The following is a 17,717-nucleotide window of genomic DNA, read 5'->3' as shown; positions in this document are numbered from 1 at the left end:
CCCCCAGCCTTTCATTTCTGTTTTCCTATTATCAGGGGTGGATTAATGCACAGGCCCAGGGGCCCCTGCCAATCAGGGCCCCCTGCAGTGCCAGGGGCAGCATGGCCCAAGCGGGCATCCTGGCTGCTGGGATTTGGGGTGAGCAGTGTGCACTGCCTCCTCTCCAGCTGGGCCAGGGCCAGGGGCTAGGGGTGGACTCGAGGCTCTCTGAGGGTGGCAGTGGCTTCCTGGGGCCATCTGTTGCCAGAAGGCCCCATGGGTAGTCCCACTCTCTGCCGTATGTGGATAGCCACCAGCACCGCTGGGACAAGACAGCCCCATCTCACCCCACCTGGGCTGGCAGAAGGACAGGTGGGAACCCAGGGCCAGAGCCCATGACCCCCTCCCCCCTCAAGCTGGCCCCAGCCCCAGCCCATCCCATGGCACTGGGGGACCATGGCCCTGGCTGTGTGACATCTGCCGGGTGGAGGGGCTGGGCTAGCATTGGGGCTGCCTTCACCCCAGCAGCACTTCTGCTACCTGGCTCACCCTGGACACACTGAGGAGGCTGGGCGGGCTCAGCCACAGCCCCCTGGCAGGCACAGAGGGAACCTGTCTTCACCTGGTAGGGGGCCTCCATTTTTCTGTTTGCCCAGGGCCCCAGTAAATTTTAATCCACCACTGCCTATTATTGGATCATTTGCTATCATAGGGAAAAGTTTCCTCCTCTTTCATAGTTATATATCATTTTTGTGGCAAATACAGCAATTTTCAAATGAAAAGGTAATATTAAGAAACCATTTAATGTATTTGAGCTATCTCTGAATGCAATTTTTTACTTGGAAATAAGGAGAAAAGCCAGAATTATTTGACCAGCCAGATCCTTGAGGATTATCAGCATTCACTCTTCAGACTGCACTTTGAGAATTGCTATCTTAAATTCCTGTACTGTACTCTAGCTTCTTTTTTGAAGGTTCATTTAAAACATTATCAAATAGAAATTGTTCATTCTTAAAAAAGATATGTTTAGATTGGATATTAACAGTTCTTAAAACATTGACAGGATGTGAGGGTTTGTTCTGTTGTTACACATCATTCATATTTTATGCATATTCATACAATAGGGGTAGAGTTTTTTAATGGGAAGATAGGATGGTTGAGGGATTGTGTCCTGCATCTTTTCTTCTATTTTTTCTTAGCGACATTGATTTGAAGTACAAATATGTGATTCTGCCAATTCCAAAGCATTCAGAAATTATGATTCAAACTTCAAAAAAGAAAAAATAGGAGGGGGGCATGTGAGTACATTACTGATATTTGGGTTGGAAGAGACCTCAGGAAGTCATCTAGTCTAACCCCCTGCTCAGGGGATGGTCCTGCTTTGAGCAGGGGGGTTGATTAAATGACCTTCCTACCCAAATTTTCTATGATTCTGTGATATCAGCAGGTCTTACAGGCATGCTTCAGCTAGTCCAGTTTATTTGGGGTATAGACAAATGTAGCAATTGCATGCCTATAAAATGATACTGATATAAGATTTTATGTTGTAACTGTTGTTTGCATGATTCTTTAGTAACAGAAGTGTAGCAAAACAACTCAAACTTTAGTCTTGAGTCATTCAAGTCAAAGTTAGTGTAGTTAAGCTAAATTGTATCACTTCAGGATCATGCAGATGTAATACCTGTTGTGTGCTCCTGAGGGGCAGCTCTTTTATACTTTTAAAGCAGTTAAAAAGTACATTTGTCCATACCCTCAAAATGCTAAAAGATAGTGTTTTCTTATACTCAGCTTCATAACCGCTTGAAAGAGAATAACGTAATTCGAAAGCACTTTGGTTATTGGAAAGGAAATCTTGCATAAAGGTGGTAATTGAAACATTATAAGTCACTCCATTTGCACCGTTTTATACTTACCTTTTCACAATACAAGTGCACTATTCTTTAAAATGTTTTATTTGTATCACCGCTTATAGTATTAAATTGCTATTAGAATTTTTCAATTTTTAATTACTCTTAGCTTTTCTATCTTAATTTTTTTGTTATGGTTTTCAGACATCTCGTAGTGAATTTGACTCAAGTGAATATGAAGTTCGAAGACGATACCAAGATTTCCTTTGGTTGAAGAGTAGACTTGAAGAAGCGCATCCAACATTGATTATTCCTGTTGGTTTGCTATATTTTTTGCATTATCATACTTATTTAAGATGCTTCTATTTATTTGTCCAGAGCTGAAGGAGAGACTATCAGGGTTCTAGAGTCTAACAAACACTGAGTGGCTAACAGTTTGATTATTCTTTTTGTAGAGGCACATAATTCATTGACAAATTAGGCTGTCTCTTCCCCATACTTTTTTTCTAGTTGTAGCTTTATCTGTATGTGCTATCTGCTGGCAAATCAAGATTATAACATTGCTGACTGCATTAATTTTCTAAGGGTTGAGATTTTTACATAGTAAATTTTAAAAGCTGTCTCTCCAGTGTTATAGCTAGGAGAACTATTGTAATATACCTAATATGTAAAGTTGTGCAATATTATTTTTTTTTCTTTTTTCCTTAGCCATTGCCTGAAAAATTTATAATGAAAGGAATGGTGGAGAGATTTAGTGAAGAGTTCATTGAGACTCGAAGAAGAGCACTGCAGAAATTTTTAAGCAGAATTGCTGATCATCCAACTTTAACTTTTAATGAAGATTTCAAAATTTTTCTTACTGCACAAGCTTGGGTAAAATCTCATTTTCTAACTGCATAATTTGGAAATTATTGATTATAGTACTAGAACAAATGAGTGAATATTTGCCAGTTTCAGTGTCTTCTGTCTAATGGTGGCTAGGTATAATACAAAATCTGCCATTAGTAAAAGATCTTAATATGCTACAGTGGTCAATTAAGAAATTGCTTGACAATAAAGAAGACTCCATTCTACTATGCTTTAGCTTGCTTTATGTGCTGAAACATGACATGTCTTTTATGTCTTTTTTGTTATTCTTACTATACTAACTCTGGATGTTCCTGTTATCCATGTAAGTGTCCAGGATTATATAACATAGTATTTTAAACATTTTTACATTGTTCTCCTTTTGCTCTTATTTAAAAAAAAATTATAATTGAGAATGCAGCCAATGACTCTCCATTTATTTTCCCACTGTACCTTTACAAAATGTATGAGCTAGAAAATAAAACAAGGATTTTGTGTTCAAAAAGTTGATCTCTAATGCATCAAAATCTACACTAGCAATTTATAGAAGTGGAGGGGACAGGAAGAAGAAAAATGCAGTTTACTTCCACCATAAGAACATAAATTTCCCCTCTGAATGGCTCCTCCCTGAACATATTACCCCCCCGCCCAACCCCTCGGGCTGTATTGCCTGCTGACTGACTTGCCCTAAAGATCAAAAGGAGAGAGGTTTTCTGCCATCTTGTCTTTTTCTCCTACCCTCCATCATATTACTGGCTTCAGGAAAGTGTTGCCAACCTGTGGCACAGAATGGTTACACTTGTCTATGCAGCCTCTAGTAAATATAAGTAAATATATACCAACTGTGTCCATGTTAAAATGTCTATAAATGCTACATAGCTCAAAATATTACTATAAAATCTAGCATTTAGATATTTAAAATAATCTATTTTATGAAAGCCTGTATATATTTTTTTTTAATTTGCTTTTAAATAGAAGAGAGAAGAGAACTTCAAAATTGCATGTTACATTTTTAGGAACTCTCATCTCACAAGAAGCAGGGTCCTGGTTTGTTTAGCAGAATGGGACAAACTGTAAGAGCTGTAGCCTCCTCAGTAAGAGGAGGAGTTAAAAATCGTCCTGAAATATTTATGGAAATGAATGACTACATGGAAATATTTACTCAGAAAATAAATTTGCTGGACAAAATATCCCACAGAATTTACAAGGAAGAAAGGGGTAAGTATGAATAATGAATCTTGTTTTTTTTTAATGTACTTGACTAATTACTAATGATTTTCTGTGAAAAAGAAATTTAGTTTCATTAAACCAACCATTGGCTTCTAGCAAGAGAGAGAAAAAACAGGACAAGAACATGTATTTTTTTATTCTGTTTTCTTGTAATTGTTCATCCTTGTGGCCTCCTGAGAGAGATCAACATGCAGGCATGCAAAGATTCACATCTCGTAACCTTCATTGGCTTGAAGGTGGCAGGATAGATGCAAGAAGTGCAATGCTCATCTTTCAGGAAAGGAAAAGGAAAATAACTTGTCGCTAACATCACTGTTTTTTGCTCAATATTGGGTTCCCCCAGACTTTGCTTTCAAAATCAGTATGACTGAGGCACTAATGGGGTGGGGGAGTTAACCTTTCATTTAATTTCTCCAGTGTGAAGCCAACACTTAAGAGAATGTAGAAGTCTGGCTGTTTTTTCACTGCTAATTGGGAAAAAAACTTGTATGGACATTAGGTTTGTATGCAAATTGAAATATAAACATTTGTTTCCTACTGGTATTCTGATTCAGATACTAAATTCAGATTCAGTATTGTCTGAATCTCAGATAGTCTGAATCCCACAATGTCTATTCTTTTGTATCTTTTGTTTGATTCGATTTCCTGTATTCTGCCACACTAAACAGAATTTTTTAAAATGTTATCTTTCCTGTTGGCCATAACCTTTGTCATGGGTTCTTGGAACAGTCTGCTTGTTAGAATTTCCCTTGATAAGAAGGTTACTTTTCTCATAATCTTAAACTCTTATTTGTTCTGAAAGGAACAGCAGTTTGCATACCTTCATGGAGATTTACATTATAAACTTTCTGAACTTGAATTTGATCTCACACTGGCCTTGTGTTTCAAAATCCCACTGGTCAGTGCTTTAGGGATTTTTCTCAAATGTAAAAACTACTTTGAAGAGCTGCACTGTGTTCAATAATAACTAAGGCTTTGTCTGCTTCAGTTTACAGTATTCTGTCGCTCCAGATCTCAGCATGTTCTGATTAGGTGGGGGTTTGTTGGCATAAATTAAATAAATGTTCATCAAAAGGATTCCTTTTTTTACCTTAATAGTTCACTCCAGTGGAAGTAGTTGGCATATAGTAAGGAGAAGTTCTTGGGTATACGATTAAAGCACTAGTGCCAAAATACCTGTGAGAGAACTTCATGGAGTTTGATGTGCTCTTATGTACTGCCAGATGTATTTTCTTTCCAGATTTTCCAAACAGTGATTGCAGACCACTCATGCTCTGCAAAGCTGCTGTCACAGTAGTAAACCATTGTTAGTTATCCAGCAGTGATACTTTCTGCTAGTCCTACGCCCCCTGTAGGTACCTTAAAGTTTCCAGAGGCTTTTTTGATCAGCTAAGCTTAAAATAAGCATTACTTTTCCCATCCTACACAGCTGTTTTATGACTGTTTGTAGGATGTTTCCTTGGTATATGTTCTGCTGCAACTAAATTGCAACGGACACTGAAACTGGAGGGGCAGTGAAACCTGGTGGAATAGACTAATTACAAGGTAGTGTTAGAGTCATGGGGGGCCTTATCCGATGTTAAGTAGCAGTTTTAACACTTGAACACTAATATTGTCAACATATACTGTAAAGCCAAATTTTACCTTCCTTACATTGAGTTATTTTCTCTCTCTCTCTGGTTTCACAGGCCACAAGGAGCTTTTCTCCTGTCTTGTGCAATCTCCTTTTACCTCATTGCATCTTCGCCCCTCTGTTCCTGATCAGTTTTTATGTTGTCTTTCCATCTTTGCTTTGGTTTACCTTGAGGTCTTATACCCCTCACATGCCTTTTCTCATCAATTCTTGCAATATGCTCTGCCCATTTTATTCTCCATGCTTTTATCTTGCTCAAAACATCAGGTCTTTGTAAAGATCCACAAGCTCTTGGCTATGTCTTCGCCTCCATACTCCACTTGCTTGTACTGCACCAAATATTTGCTTTACCAAAACTTTATATTACTAAAATGACATGGTTTTCTGAGTAGGTTCTGGACCCTATTCTCTGAGTTAATACATTAGCTATTTATATGCTGGTCTTGGATTATAAAAGTAGAAATTGTTTTTGAGATACTATCTATATATTTAAATTGAGGAATACTACTAGAATTGGTAACATCTCCAGAACATTGCTTAAGTACTGCTGGTAAACCTGTTGTGTCTATGGGGTGGGCCGGCTCCCGATCCCATCCTCGCCATGTGCGAGCCGGGCCCGTCTTTGTGCACGCGGACTGTGGCCAGCAGCCCGGGCACGCGGGGCCGAAGAAAACCGCGGGGCGGTAAGGCACGCGCGAGCTAGAATCAGTTACGGAGGTGTAATGGTTGATTGAAAAGATTATTTACTTACACCCAAGGTGGTCGCGGTGTAGGCTGGACAGCTTTCCAGGCGCAGCTCCGCTTGAATCCTCATTGGAGGACTCTGACAAACTCGGTTCTTTGACCCCGGAGTGGTTTAGGCTCCGCGGGTTCGGCAATTCTTTCCTCATGGAGTGGCTGAATCTCCGTGGGTTCTGTTCGGTTCCCAGGTCCCCCGGAGCTGTTAAGACTCCGTGGGTTCGAAAATTGGGTATATAGGATAGGGATACGTCTAGGATTGCGCTCGGTGACGGGGAGAGGCTAGAAGCTAAACAGACCTCCGTCGCCTGCTTAAGAAAGGTGCGTTGGGTCCGCAAGGGTCCACATCGCTTGGAGATCTTCACACAGTGCGAAGTCTCCTCTCCTGGCGAGTTCTGTATCTCTCCAGGTTTCCTTTCTCTCTGACTTGGGCGGAAACTACCCAAGCCTTTTGTACGGCTAGCAAGCCAATAGCTAGCCGCCACGTATGCCTACATTTAGAACCGGCCAATAATGTGGCACGAATCTAAATACAAATGGCAGGAACTCCTTTGCACCGTGCATCACTATGATGCAAAAGAAATGCACCATGCAAAGGCGGCTACAAACGGCGGGAAATACTCTTTTGCACGCGGGTTCTCCTATTGCAGCAGAAAACTCTACCGTGCAAAAAAGCTGCAATTTGGCAGGAACATAATTGTGTGCCGAAGCACACAAAAACAAAAAAACACAACTTTGGGTTGTGACATCTATATGCAGTATTTTTCCTCTTTCAAAATTATTATTTTTTCTAATAGATTTTTAGCAACGTTTTAATTATTATGGCTTAATGAGTAAAAACAAAGAGGTGTTATGAAACATCTCTTTCTTTTATAGAATCATTGAGCATATTTCAAAACCCTAGTTACAACTTGTATGCTTTTTATACAATACATCTATAAGTGCACTTAATATCACTTAACTCTTACTAATTTGAGCGCTAATATACTCTTATCTTCATATTAAGATTATTTTCATGAAATGAAAGAATATGGCCCAATCCACACGCTCTGGTCTGCATCAGAAGAAGATCTAGTGGACTCCTTAAAAGGTGTTGCCAACTGCATTGACAAGTGCTGCAAAGCTACTGAGAAACGGATGACAGGACTTTCAGAAAACTTGTTGCCTGTTATACACGAATATGTTCTCTACAGTGACATATTAATGGTAAGACCACATAAGACTTATACATTCTGATGTATGCAGTGACCTTTGCAGAGAACATTTGCTTTGTTTATAGGTGCTTTTGTATCAATTGTATTTTTTTTTTTTCCTGTTTAGCTCACATAGAACACCAAGTTAATGCACTGCTTCTGTACCCAAGCTATCCCATTCATACACCCTTAAAAGAAAGTCAGTAGTGATTTCCCCTAGGGTCACTGCCTGCTAGCATGACATTGGGTTTTGTTGTTTCTTCCTTGTTAATCAGGCAAGAAGTGTCCAATTCAAATCAGTGATTTTCATTTGCTCTGATGATTCACCTTCAGTTTTCCTCCTTCCATTTCTTATAACAGCAATATTAAAAGTTGTCCATCCTTTTCTGTCTAGACAATTATCTCATCTTATTCAAGCTCTACATACTAGTAGACAACAGTTGTCCTATACTGCAAAAGGGTTCAAGAAACACCAGTTCATATCTTTTTCCTCCCCAAATGGTGACTGATACAGAAATGGGGACAATGTTTTTCCTTTCAAAGAGATATTTTTGAACCCTGACAGCCATTTTCCAGAATGGCAATCAACTTCCAGTTTTGCCACGTATGTCCCACTTAAACAGTGTTTTGCCATGGCACCATGCACTCAGTTCCATTTAAGGACCTTACCATAGGGGGGTTTTGTTTGTTTTTATAGGTTCTCCCATTGGTGAGAGACCTTGGAAAACCTTTATCTCCCAGGAAAATCCCTCTCTTGCTCAATAGGCAAACATGATTGAGCATGAATCATTTCAGGGACATCAGTTGGAGAAACTTAAAAGCTGTCTGCTTGGTAGTAAAGAAGTGTATAGGACAAGGTTTTCTCCAGGCCTTAATTAGAATTAATAACATTTTGTATATCCAGGAGACTCTGATAAAGCTCCCTTTTGGAAGAGTCATCTCCTGAGAAAACATTACATTGCAGAGAACATAAACCTGTAATTGTAATCAGGATGGTCCTAGTAGAGTGAACTGTCAACATGGCATTATGCTGTGTGATGATCAGTTGGATAATTCAGTCAATGATCTGCTAATTTGCATTTAGTACAAACCACTGTGACAAAACCTTGAGGTGTTGGGGTGCTCTCAAAGATGGACCCTGGGTTTATGTAAGGCTGTTGGTTCCCTAATCTGCTGAATGGGTATGCCAGAAATCACAATTTACCACAGGCACATTGGAAAAGTATCATAAAAACAAAAGATTTTATTACAAGAACAAATGGCATAACGAAGAAAAAAAGCAATAAAATGATTTTACAACAGAGTATGGTAAAACAAAACTAATAAAATCCTTATCCAACATTCGGACTACCACTTAGCCCTTAAAAAAAATTCCTGTGAAAGTCTCTTGGGGTCAGCCTCTCCTCAGTCACAGTCAGCTCCCTCAACTGGGGACCTCCATTCCCCACGCCTCACAGGAAGTCCCCCGCTGATGGTCACTGCCTCCTGAACTTTCCATGACAACTACCATCTGGACATATTTAGTGGCCCGTGTAGGGATCTCAAAGCTTGGACACAGAGGGAAATTCAGAGTCATCTGGGACAGAAGAAATGACTTCCTTACATGTTCAGACTCTACACTGAGGTCACAGAAGACCAACTGACTGGCCTGTAAATTCAGAACACAAGCCTGCATACCAGTTACTACTACGAAGTGAATAAACCGGTCTTTACCCTAGGACAATACTAAAGTCCCTTATCCCATATGTCTTCAAGCCCCTAGGTCTTGTACTCTCTTTGGCCTGTCAGGTAGCTTTTATTGTATTTGAAAGGCTGGTAAGATTGTAGGTAACAATCCTCCATCTTTAGTCTTACTTTGCAAAATGAAAAAGCTGTTTCCAGTAACCTGCCCCAGATTTAACCTCAATTTAGATATGTTGTCCTCTTCAGTTTGTCTCATCTCTGCTGGCCTTCTTGGTCCTGCCTAAAGAGGAGGAGGCTTCTGTGGACAAACAGAATAACTGAGGCTCTTCACACACACTTCTTGAATTACAATTGTTTTCAGACTCTTCTTTAGTTGATTTACCTTTCATTAGCTTGGTGCAACCCTTCCCATGCAACATTAGACTGTTGTGATGCCTTAGGAGGAGAGAGCAGTTCATCATTTGGCTCCTTATTCCATTCCAGGACCTTGCTGTTCATTCACTTTATTTTGTCTCTGCCCCCTCTCCCCTTTCCTATATTTTGCACTCTGAACAGGACAGCGAGAAACAGACTAAATGTGCATGTATCAGCCACACCTTGGAAAAAATAGTTTTCTGAGGCATGGCAACACCAATATGTAAAGGCTGTAAGAGTGTACACTTAAGTAAAGTCTTAGCCAAGGAGGGAGCTTAATCCTTGTATTTTTTAGCTTTGGAAATTCTGAACTGAGAAAACAAATACAGGAGCATCCTCAGGAAGTTTCAGAGCAAAAATCTTTGCATCTTGGTTGGACGCCTCCTGTTTGACTGAGTGGAGACAGCTATAGTAGAGCCATCTCCTCTAAATTTGTCCTATGTAGAAAGAATTAGAAATTTGTTTCGGGTCAGAGTACTGCTCTTTGAGGGACTTGTTACTTCTAAGAGTTACCACCAGAGTAATTACAAAATCATAACACTATATTCATATATTTAACTTATGTTTTTATTGATTTCATATTTTAAAAGCACAAAATAATGAATGGTTCTTGTGTTCGTTATTAAAAAGCCAGACCTAACCCAAAGATCTTGCATATTAGCATTGTAATTATTAGTTTTACTTTATACCTAAAATACATATTTGTAATAAGGATTAGCAAATAATCATCTTTAACAGTGTCTATGGTATGTTTAAATACAGAAAAAGAGGGGGTAAAAGACAAAAAGAATTCAGTGATGAAAAGAATATTATTCCAGAACTATTTGCTTTTCTTCTTTTATTATAACCACATTTTATATTTATAAACAAATAGGAGAACATTTAACAAGAGATACTGAATAGTAAGTTTGTTAAGAATTATTGTTGTATTACTCATAACTGATCAAAAATAAGTTCACCAACTATTCTGTAAATATACCATGTTAGCTTTTTTAAAGACTAGCTCATATAAATGTTTTGTGATGGTTTCTAGCCAGGGTGTTAGGGATTTCCTTTTCAACATGAAAAAAAATTAATCTTTTGGCACTTGGTTTACTTAAAGAAAACCAGAAATGGGACTTGTTATGCCGTACATTGTCTCAACGTGTCCTACACTAAAAGCAAATATTAAAAATCTCAAGCCATATTCTAATTAACTAGTAAAACCTGTTGCAACAAGGATAATGTAAGTAATTATCACTAGCAAGAAGTTCTGAAATTTGTACTAACATACTTTTCTGTTTCTGAGTAGTCCTAAAAAAACCAGTGTCTTGCAGTACTTCTGTAGGGTAAGCAACGTCTTAGTCACAGACTAAGACTAGGTCACTTAGCAAAATAGCAGCAGAGTTGGGAATATAATGCACGTCACAATATTTATAGTGTAACAGACAAAGCTCACTCCCTTTTTTCATTTCTAAGAATCCAGTAGCTGATGAGTTGGATTTAATGTAAGAATTGGGCTTGTATATCTGATTATTTTCAGATAATGGATATTACTGCTACTCCTCTTGCACCAAATATCCCTTGCCTTTGTCATAAACTAACTTTGGCACGTACAAATTAATAATAAAGCTTTAAGGCTGCACATATTTTATATAGCATCCAAGATACTGTTTTACTTGAGTGATACTATATTTATTCAAATGAAGTTATTACTGGGTTATTTCCTTTATTGCTAGGAATTTTCTCTCTTTAAATCATGATTACATATTTTAAGGAGTTAAAAATACTATGAATATTCCATAGGTTGATGCTCTGTAACATACTTAGCATAGTCTTGTGATATTGGTGTCAGTTCTGGTAAGACCCCTGCCAGACCTTTCAAGAAAAAAAAAATTAGGGTAATTTAAATAAATCTGTAGTACATACTTTTAAAGTAATTTATAAAGAAAGTAATCGCATCAGGCTAAAATCTTTAAATATGAGAGGTCTGTTCAAACCATAAGGTACAAATTCTTTAACTTCTTAAATGCTCTTGATGTTTTCATAAGCAAATTATTACACATTAATGTTATTTCCCTTTCTTACTGTTTTAATATTAAGGGTGTTTTAAAAAGACGAGACCAAATTCAAACAGAGCTTGAGTCCAAAGTTGATGCTTTATCTACTAAAAAGGCAGAAAAGGATCTGGTAAGTATGTAAATCTTTCAAAATGTAATGTTGAATCAATATGGGCCCTATCCCAATTAAATGTTATGAATTCCCCTGACAAAAACAAGGTCTCAAGCTATATACAAGGAATGCTCATTTCCTTGCCTACTTTAGGAAAGTTTACCCATACAACTGGAACACTTTCAGCAAAGTCATGACTAAAGAGGTCACATCATCTTTAGGTAAGGAAACAAAATAAGGTTTTATAGAAAGGTAGGATTAAATGGATTCTTGGACATTTTTAAAGCATCTTCTTACAAGTTGACCTTTATATTAAATGCTATAGTAACAACATTTTAGGGGAGAATTCTAAAATGGGCTTAAAGTTGGGCAAAAATTTTGGAATTTTTTTAGGGATAGTTTGTTAAGGTTTATGAAATTTCACCATTCTTGTTCCCATGGCCTTTGAATTTTAAAGTCTTTTTTATTTGGTTTTATCTTTATATACTTTCTTATAGAAATCTCATAAATTACTTTCTTTTTTTAAATTTGTCTCATTCAATCCAGTCTTTTGTAGAATGGGGCAGATTAAGTAGATCTGATACAGTATGTAGCTTTTTTGTGTAGATTTTTCGGTCATTGTTAGCTGTCTGCTACAGCTAATAATGTATGCACCAGTCATGCAGGTCAATAAAATAATTTAAATAATAAGAATAAAATGTTATGACATGTATAAAACTTTCTCTGTCAATAGTTATATCTCAGCTTCTATAGTGCAGAAATTTTAATTGTCTGCTGCTGGCGCACACATGATTGTATGCAGCAACTCTTCTTTTACCCAGTCACAAAGGTACCATCTTGCCTCTAATTTAGCATTTACAAAAACCCTACAAAATTAATATATATAAAATGTCATTATGAATCAGTTAGGATTACATACCCACAAAAGCTTAGGAATGTAAAGATTAGCTGCATCATGCTCTCTTCTCTCTAGCCACAGGCATACACAGATATATTGCTGACAATAGCAGTAATGTAAAGCTGATGTAATGTAATGCAGCTATGTAACTAAGATAAAGTAAACCTCATATAGCATTGCACAACCATATTTCTTTTTGAGGTTAGGGCAACTTTCCAGCATCATCCTTCTAACCTTTTCAATACAACATTTTATTACTCCAAGTATTTGCAACGTATATTAATTATTGAAAGGAGGAAGTCTTGTAAAGAGTTGTGTGCAAGGAGGGCAAGTTGAAGGCACAGAAGTGTAGTATGTGTCATCTGTGGTATGTGTGAGCTGTAGAAATGTTCAGGTATTTGCCCTTTGATAGAGGAGTAGGGAGTACATAATTTTAAATTGCTTAACTAAAATTCACAAAAGCAAGGAAAAGTTATGTATAGGGTATGTGCATATTTATAGGGTGTAAAGCATTGCTGTCTGTTTTACAACAAAAGCTGGGAAGTGTGTGCACATGTGCAGATGTTTGTGTGTTATAAGGTGAACTGGTAGCAACCTATATATTTAAGTGGTTTAATATTTCCTTTATAAAATATTGTTAGGACTGTTTAAGTAGAGTTCACACCTCTGTGGTTTGCAGCAGGCCTTTGGTGTTTGGCAGGAGAAGCACACTTTTGCCAGGCAGATGCTGTCTGTGTTCCTAGAAATTCAGTTTACCTTGTTGATACACAAATTTAAGCCACCACATTTTCGTGTGTATATTCTTTGGGAATTTTGTAGAATCCTACCAAGATAATAATTAAGCACAAACATTCAGATGCTCATCTGTATTGCCACCACAACAGCAACAGCTGATGCTGTACTGGGAATGACTGAGACCTGTTAGAGTACCTGTAGCCAGTAAAGGAGAGACCCAGGCTAGGTTCTCCTTCCCCTGTATAAGACATGAATTGCCACTTGAGCTACATGAGTAACTACAGAAGCTGGTAGGAGGAGAAAAACTGATTTTCCAATGGGAGTAACCATTATTGGGCTAGGTGTTGTATGCTGAAGGAACTCATGGAGAGTGGGAAACAGCTCAGTACAACTGAGTTTTTTCTCTCCCACACCCACTTTCCTCTTGGGAATGGAGGGAGTTGGTACCCAAACATGCCTCTTCTAGGATTAGCAGAAAACTTAGTAAATGCAGATTTATCATTATCAGTACAACCTTAGATTCTTCCTCTTTTTATGGATGTATTATGAAAATATGTGCTTATAAACTTCACAACATTTTTTCCACAGGACTGACCTTAATAAATGCACAGTTTGGTCATGCAGAGACAGAAATATGACATTTCCTAACTTTCAGTTGCTTGACTTTGTGAGCTAAATAGTTGTCTTTTTGTGCAGTTTTACTGTTTGAAACATAATGCAATATAAATGGCACATAAAACAATAACTGAAAGATTACAGCATTTATTATTGTGTCTAAGCAGAAAAGATTTGACACACAAATTGTTTTCTGTTAGCAGTGTCATAACGGGCTTTCATGAAAAGATGAGCTATTAGAAGTCTCAGGCTCAGACCATTCTGGCACTTGAAATAGGTATTTGTATTACTCATTTGATTTCCTGGCAATAAATTAAACATAAGGAAATATTATCACTTTATTATGTCTTATGATACCTACAATATATACTGAAATAATATGCATATGTTTTTGTAAGTCTAGCCTTCTGGAAGGCCTGCAAGATAATATATAAATGTGTTTTTCATAAAGTAAGAAATTTGCTTCCATATATCTTTTAGTGTTATCTAATTTTGCTGTCACTATCTACTAATATGGTTTTGGTTTGCCCTGTGCTTCCTTTCCCACTTCTCCCTGGTTAAAAAAAAAAAAAGAAAAAAGAAAAAAAGAAAGGGCCTTGTATAATCAGTAACTGGAGCAAGTGACTGTGCATGATATACTAACCTGGTTACTGGGGATACATTACAATGTCTGCAAGCACTGAACTACACTCCCTGAAAGGGTGGTGTACTTTGCTTAGCCAACAGAGGGAAAATGGGGGTCATGGATCCCCTACACTTGGGTTAGAAAGGTGCAGGGGAACATCACTTAATCTGGGGGTTGACTGAAGGTCAACAGGCACTGGCTCATAGTGCATTTCTAGGGGTAAATGTTCTTCTATCCTGCCAGACAGAGCCTTCTTCTTATGGGAAGAGAGTGGAACTAGGATGTCAGGGTCTCTTGAGGTTATTATGCAGATGGCTAAGTAGATGGAGCTTCTGCCTTCTCTATAGCAGAACAGGAAGTAAGGAAGTTAAGTTGAAACTACTGCAATATAGTTGGTAGCAAGTGTCTAGTGCTGGTACTCCTTCCATAGCATTGTGACTCTAAGCTTTTTTAGTTCAAGGCACCCCTCAGAAAATGCCAGCTGTTAGTTTTCATTCATTCTGTAGAAATATAATAGAGTGTTTCTTTCTGTTGCAAAGAGCTCAGACCACAACTGGTCAGAATGTTTTTGACATTATGGATTCCTGTTTAAAATCTCTGGGTTTATTTTGCAAATCATGTTTACACAGCTAACAGTGCTAATACTGTGTGGTATCCTGTATCACCCTTGAAAAGATCTCAAGGCATCCTGGTTGAGAATCACTGCCATAGGGGGTCCAATTTCTTGATAACTTGGAATTTGAAGTGAATTTAGGGGAGGCAGTCTTAAAAAAGCTAAGAAACAGGGATTGAGACTCAAAGCATTTGTTATAATGAGAAGATGATCCTTTTCTCTCTCAATCCTCATACCAAAGAATCCTTTTCTCTCTCAGTCTTCATCCCAGGAATTGACTGGGACCAAATTTGGAATGGGAGAGGGCTGACTGCAGTTCTCCACCAGGTGGATTGGTTAAAGAATGGCAAGGTAATTCCCATAAGATTTAAATTAACCAAGTTATGCTTAATAAAATTACATCCCCTCCTGTGTGACCAAGATAAGTGTTACATGACTCTTATTGTGTTTAAATGAACAAAACTGGATAACTTATACTTTAGGATTAGATGGACTGTTTATATTAATGGCCTGACCCAAAGTCTCTTTTAATAATTGAAAAGACTCACGGATTTCCATGGACTTGAGTCAGACCATAAGGCTCCATCCAGTACAGCAAAGTACTACTTAGAACTATGCAGGGAAAGATAATTCTGTTGTATAAAGGATGTCAGCATTTCCAAACTTGGTTTCCTTCTCACTCAGAATGAAAAACAAAGCTATTGAAATTTTCTGTAGCAGGAAGTAGCAGAAGCCCCTACATCTCCAATCGCAAGATTGTTCTGAGTACTGGGGCTTCTGGCGAGCTGCAAGCTAGAATTCTTTGAACTCGCAGTTTTGGAGCTTCCCAGCAGCCTGCTGTGGGGCCGGAAGCCTAGGCTCTCCAGCAGTTCACCAGGTAACTCCTCAGGAGGTGGGCAGGTGAGCTGTCAAGAAAGAAGGTGGTGGCATAATTAGGGGTGGGTGAGCCCCTAGACACCAATTTAGATGGGGTGCAAAAATGGTTCAGAAGAGGAAATGAGAATGGCAGCTGACAGTATTGCTGTCCTGGTCGCTGCTGCTGCCAAGGACACAGAAATTACTTGTTATGCCTCTGAAACAAGGCAGAGACCTGATTGATTTCCTTTTGAATTTCACTGAAAAGAATTTCAGTTTGGATGAATTGGCAAATTCTGAGAAGGAAAAATGTTTCTTCTGAGTTTTTCCAGTCACTCAGGTACCTATGTATGTGCTTAACGTGAACTGCTATATTGAAGGTAAGTGAAATCTCGCAGTGGTTAAAAAAGTTAAAGTACTTAAATGTTAAACCTGCACAAAATATTTCTTAAACTGAGGCCAAAGAACATATATCCTTCTTGCATCAGATTATTATTAGCCTCTCCATATGAGTAGTGTCAAATTGCAGTTCAGTACTGAGTTGCTCTTTGTTATGTTGGACACTATTGAGAATAAAAGTAAGAAGTATAAGGAAAAAGAGATGCAACAAGGAAAAGTGAACAAAGAATCAGATTTAAAAAGGAACAGTTACAGAAAGATGCAGCCTTGTTTTTCTGCTCTCTTGTAGGAATTTACAAAACTTGCTGTCATACAAAAACATGCAATTAAGAAACAATAGACTTTTGTTTCAATTTGTATATCTCAATCAAGTGTCTCCATTTGGCTGAAAATGGATGTCATTTGTGAAGGTGACAATTTGAGAGGCTTTTTAATAGTTCAGAGAAAAATTATATTTAACATTTGAAGAGCAGCTGTATAATACCCTAAGATAGTTAAAATGTTTCAGATGGAAGCAATATTTAAATGTCATTCCCTTTACAGTAATGAGTAATTAAAGTTGCTTAGAAATTGGTCTTCACTTAGTCTTATAAATGTTGTACCACTCAATATTATGCTCAAATGCTAATTTGATTTAAACATAGAAAATATGTATTACACTTTATCATGGAAACAAGTCTATATACATTCTCACTTCCTAGCTCCAGTTTGGGCAGCTTGTTTTCTTTTAAGACTATATTTGTCTTTAAAGCCTGATTCAATATTCTAACATGCTACCTTAGTAACTGCAAGCTATAAAGGTCAGTATTATTGAACTTATGAGCATTAGTTATTTTAGCTCAGAAAGAAAGAATCCCTTATTACAATATTGATTATACTGTGTTAATTTTCTGTATTTAAAATGTTGCATCCTCACAGTCATCTGATTTTTATTATGTTGAAGTAAACCTTTTAAGATCCTTTTGTGTATAGCCTGTTCTTAAATCTCCTTGGCTTAAGATTCATAGATGCTAGGGTCGGAAGGTACCTCAATAGATCATCAAGTCCGACCCCCTGCATAGGCAGGAAAGATTGCTGGGTTTAGATGACCCCAGCTAGATGCCTATCTAACCTCCTCTTGAAGACCCCCAGGGTAGGGGAGAGCACCACCTCCCTTGGGAGCCCGTTCCAGACCTTGGCCACTCTAACTGTGAAGAAGTTCTTCCTAATGTCCAGTCTAAATCTGCTCTCTGCTAGCTTGTGGCCATTATTTCTTGTAACCCC

The 17,717-nt window shown here is 38.0% G+C and overlaps 1 protein-coding gene across 1 annotated transcript in view; it reads left to right on the top strand.

Moving 5' to 3' along the window:
* SNX7 (sorting nexin 7) overlaps window positions 1-17,717 on the top strand; it is a 63,285-nt gene that overhangs the window by 15,181 nt on the left and 30,387 nt on the right. Inside the window, exons 3-7 of the mRNA XM_014517600.2 lie at window positions 2,031-2,141; window positions 2,535-2,699; window positions 3,689-3,890; window positions 7,280-7,479; window positions 11,646-11,732. Of these exons, the coding sequence (XP_014373086.1) occupies window positions 2,031-2,141; window positions 2,535-2,699; window positions 3,689-3,890; window positions 7,280-7,479; window positions 11,646-11,732 (765 nt within the window). The remainder of the gene's footprint in view (window positions 1-2,030; window positions 2,142-2,534; window positions 2,700-3,688; window positions 3,891-7,279; window positions 7,480-11,645; window positions 11,733-17,717) is intronic.

This window comes from Alligator sinensis, unplaced genomic scaffold (assembly GCF_000455745.1).
Source record: "Alligator sinensis unplaced genomic scaffold, ASM45574v1 scaffold647_2, whole genome shotgun sequence".
In the NCBI taxonomy this organism is placed as follows: domain Eukaryota; kingdom Metazoa; phylum Chordata; order Crocodylia; family Alligatoridae; genus Alligator; species Alligator sinensis.
This window is presented reverse-complemented; position numbering and strand designations above follow the sequence as displayed.